The sequence below is a fragment of the Hylobates moloch genome, unplaced genomic scaffold, assembly GCF_009828535.3.
Source record: "Hylobates moloch isolate HMO894 unplaced genomic scaffold, HMol_V3 SCAFFOLD_18, whole genome shotgun sequence".
NCBI lineage: Eukaryota > Metazoa > Chordata > Mammalia > Primates > Hylobatidae > Hylobates > Hylobates moloch.
The window spans coordinates 34249050-34265976 of NW_026652293.1; the positions used below are offsets into that span (position 1 = coordinate 34249050).

At 37.7% G+C, this 16927-nt stretch overlaps 1 protein-coding gene across 1 annotated transcript in view; it reads left to right on the forward strand.

Annotated features, from left to right (window-relative positions):
• The window catches only part of SLC35D1 (solute carrier family 35 member D1), a 44782-nt gene that overhangs the window by 15118 nt on the left and 12737 nt on the right, over positions 1-16927 (forward strand). The window contains exons 9-10 of the mRNA XM_032137514.2: positions 12602-12669; positions 13745-13823. Coding sequence (XP_031993405.1) covers positions 12602-12669; positions 13745-13823 — 147 coding nt within the window. The remainder of the gene's footprint in view (positions 1-12601; positions 12670-13744; positions 13824-16927) is intronic.

Here is a 16927-nt window from a genome sequence, read left to right on the forward strand (position 1 = left end):
TAAAAGAAAAAGAAAAATAAGAATACCCCCCACGCCCCCACGCGCGCGCGCACACACACACACACACACACACACACAATTTTTTCACTTATTTAAATAAAGAAAGTCTGGAAAAATATACATGAAACTAATAAATAATTTTTGTGCATATTGTGGGAACAGGGTAAGTAGAACAGGAATGGGAGACTTCTCAAACTATTCATCTTTCTACATTTTTTTGATTATAGGACCATGTAAATGTATTTAAAAACTATATCAAAGGAACAATAAGGAAAAGATAGTTTTTCTATAAATGACTACTATCCTGTGGTTAACCCTAAATTTGAAAATAACTGGGGACGTGGCAGGTCAGTTTGTTATTATCCTAAGTTGCAGACTCTTGACCCACATTGCAAATTGAAGCAAAATCGATGCAAATTATTCTGAAAGTCTCACTGTTAAATTTAGTAGGCAGAAGAGGGAAAACTTCCCTTTGTTAGGACAAGAATCCAACAAGGGGGCTCTGAAAGGTCAGCTCCGCAGAGAGGCAGGAGTTGGATACAGCAGTTAATGTGGTTGATACAGCCTTTAAGCAAGAGTTGGAGGCCAAGGATGAAAAAAACGAAATTATAATACCATAAAAATGTAAAGGAAAGTTCCAGTTGAAAAATTCATCCTAGTGGGCACATAACGCAACGTCTTGGCAAAGCATTTTGAGAAACCAAACTAATGTGTGTGTGTGTGTGTATATACATATTTAAAGTTTATCCAAGGTTCTCAAAGCTCTGGGTTTACCAGAAACCAAGGAACAAATAAATATATCCAGCACTTAGTTTTTAAAACATGTATCTTCTAACTTAAAAACATTTTTTAAACTATGCCTCATGTAAAAACCAGGTTACTGTTTTTTTGTTTTTTTGTTTTTTTTTGAGACGGAGTCTAGCTCTGTCGCCCAGGCTGGAGTGCAGTGGCGCGATCTCGGCTCACTGCAAGCTCCGCCTCCCGGGTTCACGCCATTCTCCTGCCTCAGCCTCTCCGAGTAGCTGGGACTACAGGCGCCCGCCACCACGCCCGGCTAATTTTTTGTATTTTTAGTAGAGACGGGGTTTCACCGTGGTCTCGATCTTCTGACCTCGTGATCCGCCTGCCTCGGCCTCCCAAAGTGCTGGGATTACAAGCGTGAGCCACCGCGCCCGGCCGCTTACTGTTAATAAAAGATACCTAGTTAACATAGATAAAGGCCGAGTGGACATCACTTGACCAATGACTTTCCAAAGCATCAGTACAGACTGTGTTTAAACTTACTAATTGCTACCTCCAGATGGGATTTTTTTTAGTGCAAAGCCAGTGATTCAGTCACAGGAGTTGGAGCTTGGCTTTCTGGCAGCACACCCTGCTAGGTGTTCTTACATAGGGATGGAAGAACAGACCCCTTGCTGTAGATCTCACAAGGCTAGTTCTGTGGTACACTGTATAATGTCTCCATTATATCACTGGCTAAATTACATGGTTTAGGGGAGTTATAGGAAAAGTTGCTGCACAAATTATCTGCCTGGAGGTGTCTCATACCAAGCATTGCTGACTAAATAATGAAGAAATTTTAGGCTGTTAAATTAGCCTGTTTAGAGTTATTCATCTTTTCTGGATTGCTCTGTGGACCATACAGATTGATTTTCAGACTCTGAATTATTCTCACCACATAGAGACAGATTCCTTCTGTTTTCTGGGCCTTGGTGTTCCCATATGTAAAACAGGTGGGTTGGGTCAATTATTCTTTAGTTATGAATGAATAGGCCTTTCTCTTTGCCAGTATATTATTTGACTGACACTGTTACGTTTTTAACCATTCTTACCTCTGAGATATCTCTTTTTAAATAGGAGCAAGTGACCTACTTGGCAAGCCGGAATGTGTAGTTTTGACATGATCTGTAGATTTTATTTTATATAGGTGGCACCACTGACATTATCTTCTTTCTGCCTTAGCAAGTTTCCTGACAGTTTACTTTCCGATAAGGATTCAACTTTTTCTTAGTAATTTTTCAGGGAAAGAATTTTTGGAATAGAATATCATTTATTAATCTTTTTTCTTTACCATGACATGCAAACTCAGTTGTTTATTTTTAGACTTCATGGTGAACAGCGATGTATCAAAACACTAAGAAAATATCTGTCACACTTTGGATTTTAGTTCAGATTTCAAATGAGTTGATGACTCGGAAATGGGGAATGGTTGCCTCAAGTGGACATTGAAACTTTTCCATATTTCTGACTAGATTAGGGTTGGTAAATTGTAAATTGGTGCTAAGTTATCCTGTGCTCTTTGTAGACATTACCAAGTAGTCACAACACTAGCCTGAGACTGCTTACCAAGACAGGAGTCTAGACAGCCAGAATCAGTTGATCAGAGCTGGTACAAAAGACAAAATCTGATTGCATCCCTGGATGAGAGTTTAGCCTTTGTATTGATTGTGTAGTTTTTGTACTAATCTTACTCAGATACTCCCTTTCTCTCTTAGTTTCCTTAACCTAGGCAACAAAAAAAAAAAACAAATTTTTAAAATTAAAAATTTTTTCAAATATTTTTATATAACTAAAAGTTTTCAACAAAATGTCTACTTATACACTGTAACGGTGGTATGTAAACTACTCTTATTTTACATATAAAGACAAAAAGATGAACCATCAAAAATAATAACTGCAACAACTTTTCAACACATTGACAGTACAATAAGATATCAAGAGAAACAATAGAAAGTTAAAAAGTGAGGGGGTGAAATTAAGGTGTAGAGTTTTTATTAATTTTCTTTTTGCTTGTTTGTTTATGCACACAGTGTTAAGTTGTTGTCAGCTTAAAATACTGGGTTATTAGGTTGTGTTTACAAGCCTCATGGTAATGTCAAATAAAAAAGCATACAACAGATACATAAAAAATGAAAAGCAAGAAATGAAATTATACCACCACAGAAAATCACCTTCACTAAAAGGAAGACAGGAAGGAAGGAAAGAAGGAAGAGAAGACCACAGAACTATCAGAACAAAATGGCAAGAGCAAGTCCTTACTTAACAGTAATAATATTGAATGTAAATGGACTAAACTCTCCAATCAAAAGACATACAGTGGCTGAATGGATAAAAAAAGAAAAAAAAAAAGACCCAGTGATCTGTTGCTTACAAGACACACACTTCACTTGTAAAGATGCACATAGACTGAAAATAAAGGGATGGAAAAATATATTCCATGCCAATGGAAACCAAAAAAGAGCAGAAGTAGCTGTACTTATGTCAGACAGTATAAATTTTAAGACAAAAACTATAAGAAGAGACAAAGAAGGTCACTATATAATGATAAAGGGGTAAATTCAGCAAGAGGATATAACAGTTGTAAATATATATGCACCCAACACTGGAACACCCGGATATATTTTAAGTTAATATACATTAACTTAAATTAACCAAATAAATGAAAGATCTCTACAGTGAAAACTATAAAACACTGATGCAAGAATGTACCAATATATAAAACAAATACTACTAGAGCTAAAGAGAGAGATAGATCCCAATACAGTAATAGCTGGAAACTACAACACCCCAGTTTCAGCATTGGACAGATCTTTCAGACAGAAAATCAACAAAGAAACATTGGATTTAATCTGCACTATAGACCAAATGGGCCTAATAGATATTTACGGAACATTTCATCCAGTGGCTGCAGGATACACATTCGTTTTCCTAGCACATGAATCCTTCTCAAGGATAGACCATATGTTAGGTCACAAGACAAGTCTTAAAACATTCAAAAAATTGAAATAATATCCAGCATCTTCTCTGACCGGTGGTGAGGTGGTACAAGACACCAGGCTTCTGAATCCTGGGCCACCTACTTTTCTAGGTACAGTGGCTTTTCTTGCAGGGTATGCGTAACCTTGCAGGGTATGCGTAACCTTGCAGGGTATGCGTAACCTTTCCATTGCCTAATTGTTGGTTTACTGGGTTATGCCTTGTCTGTTCAAAGAAAAAAAAAAAAAAAAAAACTTAGTGCAAAGCTAATGCAGTTCAAATGACCTTTAATTATTAGAAGAAAAGTTAAAATTATATATTTTGTTAACTATACCTTAATAAAGCTGGAGGGGGGCAGGAAACAGGGCAAACTGATAGTGTAAGAAACAGTTAAAACGTGAACAATTAAAATGTAAACATACTTGAGATTCTGGTCCAGTTTCAGATAAATGTGAAATAGAACTGTTTTTTTAAAAACAAATTAATGTAGATTGAACATTCAACTTAAATACAGTTAGTAGCATGTACAAACAGGTGTGTGGGTGTATTAAAAAGCAAAGTTCAGAGGGGGTCAGGGATTTAAAAAAAAAAAAAGTAAAGTTCAACTCATCTGTGTGTAGAAAATGATGCTGGGCCACAGATCATGGATGTTTAATCCACTACCGCTAGTATTTGTGCTTAACACTTCTAAGTGCATGGAACTCTGCAGAAATGACATGTGACACATTTCCTGATCCCAAGGAACTTATAGTCTTGCTAGCAGAAGCTGGTCTCCTGAGTCGTAGGCCAGTTTATTGTGCATTACTGATTTTTCATCAGAGAGGAGGTTGTGTTTACAGGTATGAAAGAGCGTAGCATGAGATTGTATGCATGAGTTCTAATATCTTCCATTCATCCAGCAAACAGTTATTAAACACCTACTATTTTCTGATCACTTTGTTAAATACCATGGATACAGAGATAAATCATCAAGGTATTTGCAGTGTCTGTCTGGAGAGATAGTCATGTACATAAAGATGTCCATATATATATACACATACTTAGTAAGGAACCTGATAAAAGTAGCATTTAGTCTTCTGTTGAGTTTGGCAGGAAAGATACTAATGTGCAACTTAAGTTTTTGTGAAAGCTTCCTAGTGGAAGCATCATTTGGTGAGGTTTATAATTCAAATCAGGAACTGAATGTGGTCTTTCATTTCCTAGCCATGATGGAATAACACGGACAGGGTTTACCTTCCTGCATTAAGGTACTAGAAAATCAAACATTTATCAAACAACATTTTTCAGTCTTTGGATGACAGGCTGTGAAGGATTGTTAAGAAAGGATGAGAAGAGGAAAGAAAGCTATAAAAAAAGACTCAATTGGAACTTTTAGGGATGAAAAGTATCTGAATTGAAAAATAAAGTGGAAGGAATGAAACAGCAGATTAGGAGAAAAGATCAGTGCATTAAAGACAGTAATGGAAACTGTCCAAGATGAAGCATATAGAGGAAAAAAGATTGTAAAGCAAATGAATACAGTATTAGTGACCTGTGGAGCAATATCAAGAAGTCTATGAAGCATGGGGGTAGAAATTTTTTTTCCCCAAATTTGAGGAAAACTTTAAAGGCACACCCACAAGGAGCTCAGTAAACATAGAATGTAAAGGAAACTGTACCATAAAGAGGAACATTTCATAATGATAAAATGGGTTAATTCCTCAAAAGGACATAATGGTCCTGAGTGTATATGTTCTTGATGAGAGAGCTCCAAAATACATGAAGTAAAAACTGATAGAACAGAAAGGAGAAATAGACCAACCCACAATTACAATTGGGATCTTAATATTTTTAACTCAGTAATTGATAAAACAGGATGCAGTTTCCCCATCCTGTTCTCGTGATAGTTCTTACGAGATCTGATGATTTTATAAGGGTCTTCCCCCTTTGCTGGGCACTCATTTTTGCCACCCTGTGAAGAGGTGCCTTCTGCCATGATTGTAAGTTTCCTGAGACCTCCCCAGCCATGTGGAGCTGTGAGTCAATAAAACCTCTTTTTTACTGAAAGTCAGTAAAGTATAGAAGACTTGGATAATACTGTCAACAATCTTGATCTACTTGACATTAAAGAACATTCCACTGGACAACAGCAGCTTACACATTCTTTTCAAGTGCACATTGGGTATATACCAAGATAAACTATATTCTGGGCCATAAAATGAGTCTTAATAGTTTAAAAGAATTGAAACCATATAAAGTATATTCCCTGACCAGAACAATATTAAGGTAGAAATTAATGGCATAAAGATATTTGGAAAATCCCCAAATATTTGCAAATTAGCACACCTCTAAATAATTCATAGATGAAGAAAAATCACAAAGAAAATTAGAAAGTATTTTGAACTGAATGAAAATCAAAGCACAACATAGTGGCTGGGTATGGTGGCTCACTCCTGCAATCCCAGCACTTTGAGAGGCTGAGGCAGATGGATCACTTGAGGTCACATGGATCACTTGAGGTCAGGAGTTTGAGACCAGCCCAGTCAACATGGCAGAACCTCGTGTCTACTAATAATACAAAAATTAGCCAGGCGTGGTGGCTCACACCTGTAATCCTAGCTACTTGAGATACTGAAGCAGGAGAATCGCTTGAATCCAGGAGGCAGAGATTGCAGTGAGCCAAGATAGCACCACTGCACTCCAGCCTGGGCAACAGACCCTGGCTGTTTTTGTGTCTGTCTCAAAAAACAGAAAAACTACAACATAGGAAAATTTCTGGAATGCAGCCAAAACAGTATATAGACGGAAATCCATAAAATTAATTCTATAAATTAAATCCCTAAATGCTTATTTTAGAAAAGAAGAAAGATCTAAAATGAGTGATCTAAGCCTCTGTCTTAAGAAAGTAGCTGGGATGAGGTAGCTCATGCCTGTAATTCCAACGCTCTGGGAGCCTGAGGTAGGAAGATTACTTGAGGTCAGGAGTTCACAGCCAGCCTGGGCAATATAGTGAGACCTGTCTTTTAAGAAGGAAGAAAAGAAAAAGGAAACTAGAAAATTAAACCCAAAATAAACATAAGAAATATAAGATTGTAAGATAAGAATAGAAATCAATGCAATTAAAACCAATGAAACTAAAAGCTAGGATTTTTTTGAAAAAAAAAAAAAAAAAGATTAATAAAATTGCTAATTCATAGCCAATTGATCAGGCCAAAAAGTGAGTTTACATAAATTATCAATATCAGAAATTAAAGAAGGACCTCATTACAGAGCAGGTATATTTTAAAAGAAGAGTAAGGGAATATTATGAACAATATTATGCCAATAAACTTGACAACTGAGACAAAATAGATTCTTGGAAAAGACAAGCTGTATACCAAAGCTCACTCAAGAAGAAATAGGTAATGTATGAATAGCTCTACTCTGTTAAGTAATTGATATGATTTGGCTGTGTCCCCACCCAAATCTCATCTTGAATTGTAGTTCCCATAATCCCCATGTGTCGTGGGAGGGACCAGGTGGAGATAATTGAATCATGGGGTGCAGTTTCCCCATCCTGTTCTCGTGATAGTGAGTTCTTACGAGATCTGATGATTTTATAAGGGTCTTCCCCCTTTGCTGGGCACTCATTCTTGCCACCCTGTGAAGAGGTGCCTTCTGCCATGATTGTAAGTTTCCTGAGGCCTCCCCAGCCATGTGGAGCTGTGAGTCCATTAAACCTCTTTCCTTTATAAATTACCCAGTCTCAGGTATTCCTTTATAGCAGCATGAGAAGAGACTAATACAGTAATTAAATAGTTCTGTTTAATTGAAATTAATCATAAGCCTTAATTAATAATAGGGCTATTATAGCCCTATTTATGTTAAAGAAATTGAATTTGTAGTTAAAAACTTTCCTCAAAATAAAATTTCAGGCCCTGATTGCTTCACTGGAGAATTTGACAAAAAATTTAAGGAAGAAATAATAATTCTACATAAATTCTTCCAGAAAATAGAAGATAGAACACTTCCTTGTTGATTTCATATGGCTAGGATTACCTTCTGCCAAAATCTGACAAAAACATTACAAGAGGGGAGAAAGTATAGTACAAAAAAATCCAGCAATATATTAATAGGGCAGTATATCATGACCATATTGTGTTTATCTCAGGAATTAAGGTTAGTTTAACATTTGAAAATCGATCAGTGCAGTTTACCATATTAACAAGGATATAGTAGAACTATCATATAAATAGATGCAGAAAACCTATTTGACAAAAGGTGACACCCACTCATGAGTGTAAAATTCTCAATAAACTGGGAATAGAAGGGAACTTTCTCAGCGTAATAAAGGACATCTACCAAAGAATCTATTGCTAACGTATTTAATGGTGAAAGAAAGACTGAGTACTTTTTCACTAAGATTTGAGAACAAGGCAAGGATGTCTGTACTCGTGTAGTGTTCTATTCAGCGTTATGTTGAAGAACTTCATCTGTATAATATAGATTTGAAAGGAAGAAGCAAAACTGCGTGTATTAAAAACATGATATATGTAGAAAATCTTAAAGAATCTAGAAAAAAGTGATTGGAACTAATTAGCAAGTTTGCACAGTACAAGGTCAATAATGCAAAAATTAACTGTAGCTCCACACAACAGCAGTGAACACTTGGAAGCTAAGTAAAAAATACCATTTATAATAGCTTCAGATTATAAAGTACTTGGGGATAAATTTAACAAAATATGTTACCTGTATGCTGAAAACTACAAAACACTAGTGAGATAAATTTTAAAAGACCTAAATAAGTGATTTTTATGTTTATTAATTAGACAGTTTGATATTAATTTGTCAGTTCTTAGCAAATTCATCTATAGATTCAACACCACCCCAACTCTATCAGAAGATTTTTGTAGAAATTGACAAGCAGATTTTAAAATTTATGTGGAATTGCAAAGGACTTAGTATAGTCAAATCAGTTTTCAAAAATAACAGCTTTAGAGGATTTATCCTACTTGATTTCAACACTTCTTATAAAGCTTCAGTAATCAAGACACTGTGATATTGGATTAAGAGTAGACAGACCAGTGAAACAGAACAGAGAATCTAGAAATAGAAATATACCGTGTGGGCAATCATTTCTGTCAAAGGTGTGAAAATAAATCAATGAGGAAAAGATAATATCTTCTTCAAATGTTGGTAGAACAATTTGACATCTGTATGCAAAATATTGAACCTTGACTATGACCTTGTGGAATACACAAACATCAATCAGGAAAGTGTTACAGGTTAAATTGAGTCCCTCCCCTTCCAGATTCATATATTGAAGTCCTAACCCTTAGTACCTCACAATAAATCTTATTTTGAAATGTGATGATTGAGGTGTAATTGGTTAGGATCAGGTCATACGGGAGCAGGGTGGGTCTCTAATTCAATATGACTGGTGTTCTTATTAACAAGGTAAGTCAAGGGCCAGCAGGGTGGCTCACACCTATAATCCTAGTGCTTTGGGAGGCCATGGTGGAAGGATCACTTGAGGCCGGAAGTTTGAGACCAACCTGGGCAACAAAGCAAGACCCTGTCTCTACAAAAGAACTTAAAAAATATTAGCCAGGTATGGTGGTGCACACCTATAGTCCTAGCTATTCAGGAGGCTGAGGTGGAAGGATTATTTAAGTCTCGGAGTTCAAGGATGCTGTGAGCCATGATTACGCCACTGTACTCCAGACTGGTTGACAAAGCAAGACCTTGCTTAAAAAAAAAGGTGGCCGGGGGGGTGGGAAATTAGGACACAGGTATGCACACAGGGAGAATACCATGTGAACATGAAGTTAGACATCAGGATGATACCTCTACAAGCTAAAAAATACCAAAGATTGCCAACAAACCACTAGAAGCTAGGGGAGAGGCAAGAAAAAGATTCTGTCTGTCAGTTCTTAGAAGGAGCCAATCCTGTAGACACTTTGATCTTGGACTTCTAGCCTCCAGAACTGTGAGACAACAAATTTCTGCCATTTAAGCTACTCAGTTTTGTGGTGCTTTGTTACGGCAGCTCTAGCAAACTAATATTAAAAGGTTCATAGACCTAACTGTAAAAGCTAAAACCATAAAACTAGAAGAAAAGATAGAAGATCTTTGACTTTTGGTTACACCCAGATTTCATTAAAAAGTTATAACGCAAGAATTATAAAAGACAATATTGATGTTAGACTACATCAACATTCACATTTTTTGCTCTTCAAAAGACACTATTAAGAAAATGCAAGGTGAGGCCAGGCACGGTGGCTCACGCCTGTAATCCCAGCACTTTGGGAGGCTAAGGCAGACGGATCACTTGAGGTCTGGAGTTCAGGACCAGCCTGGCCAACACGGCGAAACCCCATCTCTACTAAAAAATACAAAAATTAGCTGGGTGTGGTGGCATGCACCTGTAATCCCAGCTACTTGGAAGGCTGAGGCAGGTGAATCACTTAAACCCAGGAGGCGGAGGTTGCAGTGAGCCGAGTTCGTGCCACTGCACTCCAGCCTGGGCGACATAGTGAGACTCTGTCTTAAAAAAAAAAAAAAAAAGAAAATGGAAGGTGAGTCACAGTAAAAATATTTGTATTTTATGATTTTATGTGTGTGTGTATAGCATATGTATGATTAAGGACTTTAGAATATATTTTTAAAAACTTGTGCAACTCAATAATAAGACAAATAATGTGAATAAAAATTTGGCAAAAGAGGCCGGGTGCGGTGGCTCACCTCTGTAATCCCAGCACTTTGGGAAGCTAGGGTGGGCGGATCACTTGAAGTCAGGAGTTGGTGACCAGCCTGGCTAACATGGTGAAACCCTGTCTCTACTAAAAATGCAAAAATTAGCCGGGTGTGGTGGCATGTGCCTGTAATCCCAGCTACCCGGGAGGCAGAGGCAGGAGAATCGCTTGAACCCAAGAGGCGGAGGTTGCAGTGAGCTGAGATCACACCACTGCACTCCAGCCTGGGCGACAGGGCAAGACTGTGTCTCAAAAAAAAAAAAAAAAAAAAAATTGGCAAAAGATTTAGACAGACACTTCACCGAAGAAGAAATGCTAATGTCAAAGATTAAAAGATACTCAATCTTGATAGTCTTTAGGGAAATGCAAATTAAAATGACAAAATACCACTTAGCCACTTATTAGAATGGCCTATAACAGTTCCAAGTGTTGGTGAGAATATAGATCAGTGGGAACTCTCATATAGTGCTGGTGAGAATACAAAATTGTGTAGCTACTTTGGAAAACAGCTTGGCAGTTTCTTACGAAGTTAAAGATACACCTAACCAAATGAACCAGCAATCCCATTTTCTAGCTGTTTACCCGAGATAAATAAAAACATGTCAATTGAGAGACTTGCAACCAAAGGTTGAAAGGTTCATAATAACTTGTGGAAATAACCCAAACAAATGTCAATTATCTGGTATTTGGATAAACAAATTGTGGTATACCCATAAGATAGAATGCTAATTGGCAATAAAAATGAATGAATTACTGATGCATACATAGGATGGATGAATCCTAGGAGCATAATGCCAAGTGAAAGAGAAGGAAGACACTAGAGTACATGCTATACGATTCCACTTGTAGGAAATTGTTGAACAGGGAAGTTATAGTAACAGAGTAGATCAGAGGTTGCCAGGGGCTAGATATGGAGGGGAGATTGACTCAATGGGGAGGAGGGAACTTTGGAAGGAGTTGATTTCTTTATCATGATTGTAATGGTGGTTACATGATTATACATTTGTGACTACTCATTGAATTGAACACTTAAAATTAGTTTATTTTTCATGTATTCTACCTCAACAAAGAACTATAAACAAACTGTCTGTCAAGCACTGTTAGGAATATGATTAGATAAATGTGATGTGGGTCCTCCCTTCAGGGAGTTCAGTCTGTAGACATGGTATAGAAAGATTTACAGTTCGAAGAGACAAGAGCTCTAGAGAGGAGTACTGAGGGACAAAGGAAGGAGTACTTGATCAGGGAAGGCCCCACAAGGGAGCCTTGAGTTTTAATTTGATGGCCGAACAGGAGTCAGACGAATGTTGAGGGGAAGGACATTCCAGGCAAAGGCATGCATAAGAAAGTGTATGTTATGTTTTATAAGCCACAGGGAGCCTGGTATTGTTGGAGCCCTGGTGCCATGAGATTTATGTGGAAGTAGCAAAAGTTGAAGCTGGACAGGTTGGCAGAGATAAAAGGTGGAATGTTTCTCACATTTGCTTATCAAACTCCTATTGCAAAAACAACTAGGTACTTGAGAATCCATTCCTCTTGGACAAGAGATGAGATGATCAGCGTACCCTTTCATTTCTCTTTATTCCTTTCCTTTTGGCTTAACACAGACAACAATAACACAAAATTCCTTGTTTTTAGAATTAACAGTTTTAAAACAGTAATTCTCCTTGAATAGACCTCAGCTGAATTTGTATAACTAAGGCTGTATTTAAGCTTTCACATGTTACAGAAAGGAAACATGTTTTAATGTTTGAGAAAGCCTTTAGTACTAGCACATTAATAGCCATCTGAAGGAACTGAGATTAGCCAGATGTGGCTTGTGCCTTCAAGGAAATATCAGTTTCTTTGCACCAATAGTGAGAAGTATAAAATCTCCACGTTACATTTTGGATGGGAGAAAATCTTATGAAACTACTTACTAGTTCAACTCGGTATATATGAAATCTTTGAACATCACTCTCTATCCTTGGAGTAATTCAGGGAAACATATACGTGTGTGTGTGTGTGTGTGTATGTCTGTGTCTGTGTCTGTGTCTGTGTTGGAGGCAGACTCATAGAAGGATTTACATAAAAACAGGATAGCTGATTTTGAAGGTCTGGTCTAAAATTTAATGCTTTCTTGTGTGTTGCAGGCTGTGGAGTTTGAAGGCTGGGCTGACACCCTCTTTCTTCTGCAGTTCACCCTCTCCTGTGTGATGGGGTAAGCCTTTGTTACCTTGTTAGCGGATAGTTTTCCTAAAGAAATAGGTTAGAGAAATTTGCGTGCCTCATTTCTCAATACCTTTAGGTCTCCTGAGTGTGTCAGCCTAGGATAATTAAGCCTGCAGATTCAGGTGGTTTCATAGCTCTTGGGAATGTGCTCTTAGGGCTACTGAATTGATACTTTAGAAGGATGAAGAAAAGAAACAATTTACCTGATAACTTGCTGTTTAGTAAGCACCATTATATTTCAACATGCATTATATAGTTTTATCTCTATACTGACCATTTGACAGAACTTTAGTAAATTGTCTAAATTTGCACAGTTTGTAGGTGGCAGTGGCAGCATTTGAATTGGGGGCAGTTTGACCCCTCCTTACTGTGTTTTCTTCCTCATAGAAGAGAATAGAGGTTGAGAGGATACCGCAAACATGCCTCTTCTCCTCACATCCATGTCTCTCTAATGTGATTTTTTTCCTCAGCCAGTTTAGTTGCTATTTGTGACTGGATCTGGCACACAGTGAGCAGGTGCTTCAAAATAAAGTTGACTTGATGCCTTGGTTCTAAGTCAGGCTCAGAAGCCTCAGTGTAAATCAGAGAGTTCCAGCTGCTGCCCACTTAGTTGTTAAGTGAACCTGTATCCCCTCTTGAAGTAGTTTTAATTTGGTTTTCTTCAATATTTAAGGATCTCTCTTGCCTTCATCTGGCCCAGAGGACGTGTTGTCCTTACGGAAGGTGCACAACTGCATTTTAGGGTCTGTGAGCTCTGAGCTTTCTGTCTGGCTGGCTTAGGTGTATTAGTAGGAAGCATGATCTGTCAAAATAGTCATGATAGAGATGGTTCAGAGTTTTGATGAGGGCAGCAAGAAAAAACACTTGGTAAGGAGATGAATGTGTTTCTCTTTAGTGAAATTTTAAAAATTCTGGAGCTGCAGTATAAGAAGCAGTGAGGTGGGGAAAATTCATAGCTGGTCAGTGACTAGAATGTGCTGGGTTGGCCAACACTGATTATTTATCTTGGCTAGAGATTACTATAAAGTAGGAAACTGGATTTTATACCTCTTCCTTCATTCTAGGTTTATCTTAATGTATGCCACAGTACTCTGCACGCAGTATAATTCTGCTCTTACAACTACAATAGTTGGCTGTATTAAGGTAAGTAGAAAAATACTGTTACCTTTTGGTACCTGCATTATTTGAAAATTGTTCCTTTAAGAGTCTGGCGATGGCCTTAAGACCCAATCGTTATTTCCTCACATACTGTCTTAGTTTGAGAAATTGTGGTGATAGTGTCTGAAACAGTCTTTAAGAATGCAGGGAGGGCATAGTCTCTACTTGGAGGCAGCTTAGCTCTGAAGAGCATGGGAAAAGGAAAATGTATTATCTGAATAGAGGAAGGAATAGAATTAGGTCTATTTCCGACAGGGCAGATTAATAGCTTGATAGTGATAAGCCTGCCCCTTTAACCACCAATGAGAACTGCTGTGTTCTCTGCCTCGCTGAGATCTGGCTGTTTTGTAGGGAAAGGATGCTGGCCCGAAGCTAATCAGGGGAGTTTTCCTATGCCTGAGCCAAACCTTAAATGGCTCACGTTTGAAAGCTGTGTCTGACATCTCCAATGATCTCATTTCCTCCTGATCCATTTTACTCGAGGGAGACTAATTTGTCTTCAGCCAGGAGAGCCAAGTTGACTTGAATATTGAGCTAAAGTTGGTGGCTTGAAGCCTGAGGGCTCTTTCATCTGACTTTGTGATTCTAGTGCTTTATGATTCAAGAGGCCACAGCTTGTCTGAATTCCAAATGAATTAGCCAAGTGGGCCTGCTTCCTTAAAAAGGCAAAACCCAGAAAGGTAGATCCTCAAACGTTAAGGATCTACCTTAAGAGGGCCATTACCCTTAACCATAAGAGGGCCATTACCCTTAACCATAAAGAGGGCCATTACCCTTGTGACTTCCTTTCTGATGCCCCATTGCTCAGTAGTGAGGGAAGGGGTTTCAGAGGTCAAGTTTTTACTGCTCTGCTGTTTATCTTTATAGTCGCAATAGAGTGGTGCCCACCTGATCTCATTTTAGAAACTAGATTGGGTTAAAACTCCAGGAAGTCTGTGGTTTCAAATCATGAAATTGGACTGTTTGTTGTGAATAGAATTCCAAATTAAGCTATAACAGGTCAATTTGTGTGAATTCCTTTAGAAAGCTAGAGACAATCTATATGCCAGGGATTGGGCTGGCTGAGACAGTTTTAGGCCCCTCCCCCAAATTAGCTCTAGCTATATTTTGGTTTTGTAAAGTGAATGCTTCAAGGGCAAAGTGGATGGCTTTCGTCTTCAGCATAAGAGCAGCAAGAATGTGAGAAATAGGCCATGTTTTTAGCTAAGGAGAGGGATGATGCAGGAAAGCCTATGTTTAATTTTAATAAGTAAACCTATTTGGCCTGGAATTTCTTAGTGTACTTTATCATTATCAACATGGGATACAAATAAAGTCATTCTTGCTTATTACTTTCCTTTTGATATATGTTTCTCCTCACAGTAGTCCAAGAACTCCGTGGATTTACTCATTCCAGGGTGATTAATTTTACTTACAAACTCCACCGGGAGGCAAAAACTGAATTGTCTGATTAGTTTACTACTGCTCTTGCTTCATACTGGTGCATGCAGACAGATGGGAATCCACTGATAGCCTTGCAGGGTCAAAGTCTCACAGGACACTGTGGAGCTTCTGTCATTAGCGTCCCAGTCATAACCCCTTTAGCTCAGCCATTCCTCCTAAAAGAGGCTTTAAGCTTCCTTCTGTGCTTGAGAATCCCCTGCAAATCCTTAGGTCAGCATTCCTTTTTCTGTTCAGCATGGTGGGAAAATCACTTAGGATAACTCATTAAAAGTAGAAATTCCAAGGCCTACCCAGATAGACTCAGTCAGAATCTCTAGAGTAAAGCTTAGAAATGTTTATGTTTAACAAGGTTTCCAGGCAGTCGTCAGGTATACTAAAGTTTGAGAATTGCAGTCTTAGTTTTGAGCTATCATGACTCTTCTGTGCTTCTTGATAATTTCTTTTTTGAAGACTTTGGTGTCTTTTCTTCATAGCTAACCTTGCTTAGGATACCCTAATATATACCTACAGGTTTTCCAACTTCTGATTTTGAGCAGCATGGGTTGGATTCTCTGTCGCCTTCATTTCTGAAGTTCCTTGGGCAACTTACATAAATTAATCCACCTCCCTGGATCTCTGTATTCAAATGAGGTCCTGTTACACACTTTCCTAAGTGGCCTGATAGCCTTGTTTATTGTTACATGATACTTAATTTATTTTTTCCCTTCAAATAATAGGAAAATCATTTCTAAGGCAACCTCCTGTCTTCATCCTTAGGCCTAGAAGAGGCTGACATAATTTTGAAGGTTCTCTCAAAGGGCGTTTTATTAGAAAAATTATTTTGAAGTTACTTTTTGGCCTCCCTGTGTCAATTTACTTTGTGTCTCATAGGCCTAATCTAGAGGCCTGTGAGAAATAAGTCAGAGAAATATATTTTGGGGTAAAATATTTTAATTTCCTTCAGTCCTCACTTGAAAACTTCTAAAAGTTTTATATATTAAAAGCCGTTTGGGCCAGAGGTCATTAGAGATAGACAAAGAAGTGAAAAAACAAATTTAGATAAGCAGAAAAGAGTAAATTTAAATGTAAATCCCATATCTTTCTTAGTCATAGTCCTAAGAATGGATTAGTTTAAACATTTGTGTCCCATTTTAGGAGGTGGCATTGTAGACACACTAGGCCTCTATGTATGATGAAGGCAAACAGATCTTTAATAAGAGGTGTTTTTATGGGAACAGAAGAAAAAATGAAGGTTAATGTCTGGGGTAGTGTAAAGAGTTTTTTAGAGTCCTTGAAGTATCTTCAGATTGCAGTGGCAATCTGACAGATTTTACTGGATTATAGTTCAAATCAGTATTGAAGTGAACTTTCTGAGTAGTTTATACATCAGTAGGCATGAAGGCTGTTTGTATATAACTTGTGATTTTTCCTGAAGTTTAAGTTGTCTAGTTTCAGTTTGTACGGCTTTAAGAAAAGCCCAGTTTTAACTTTCAGTGGCTTAAAGTCAAAAATGGAAGAAAAATTTGAAAATGTTAGTTTGGAAACTTGTAGCCAGGAAAGAATTTAGGTTTTAGTCTAAATATTAGAGAAATAATAAAAACAATAACAATGAATGAGGCTAGAATCTAATTTAAACAGATGTGCTATAGTTTTATTTGAAACATAAT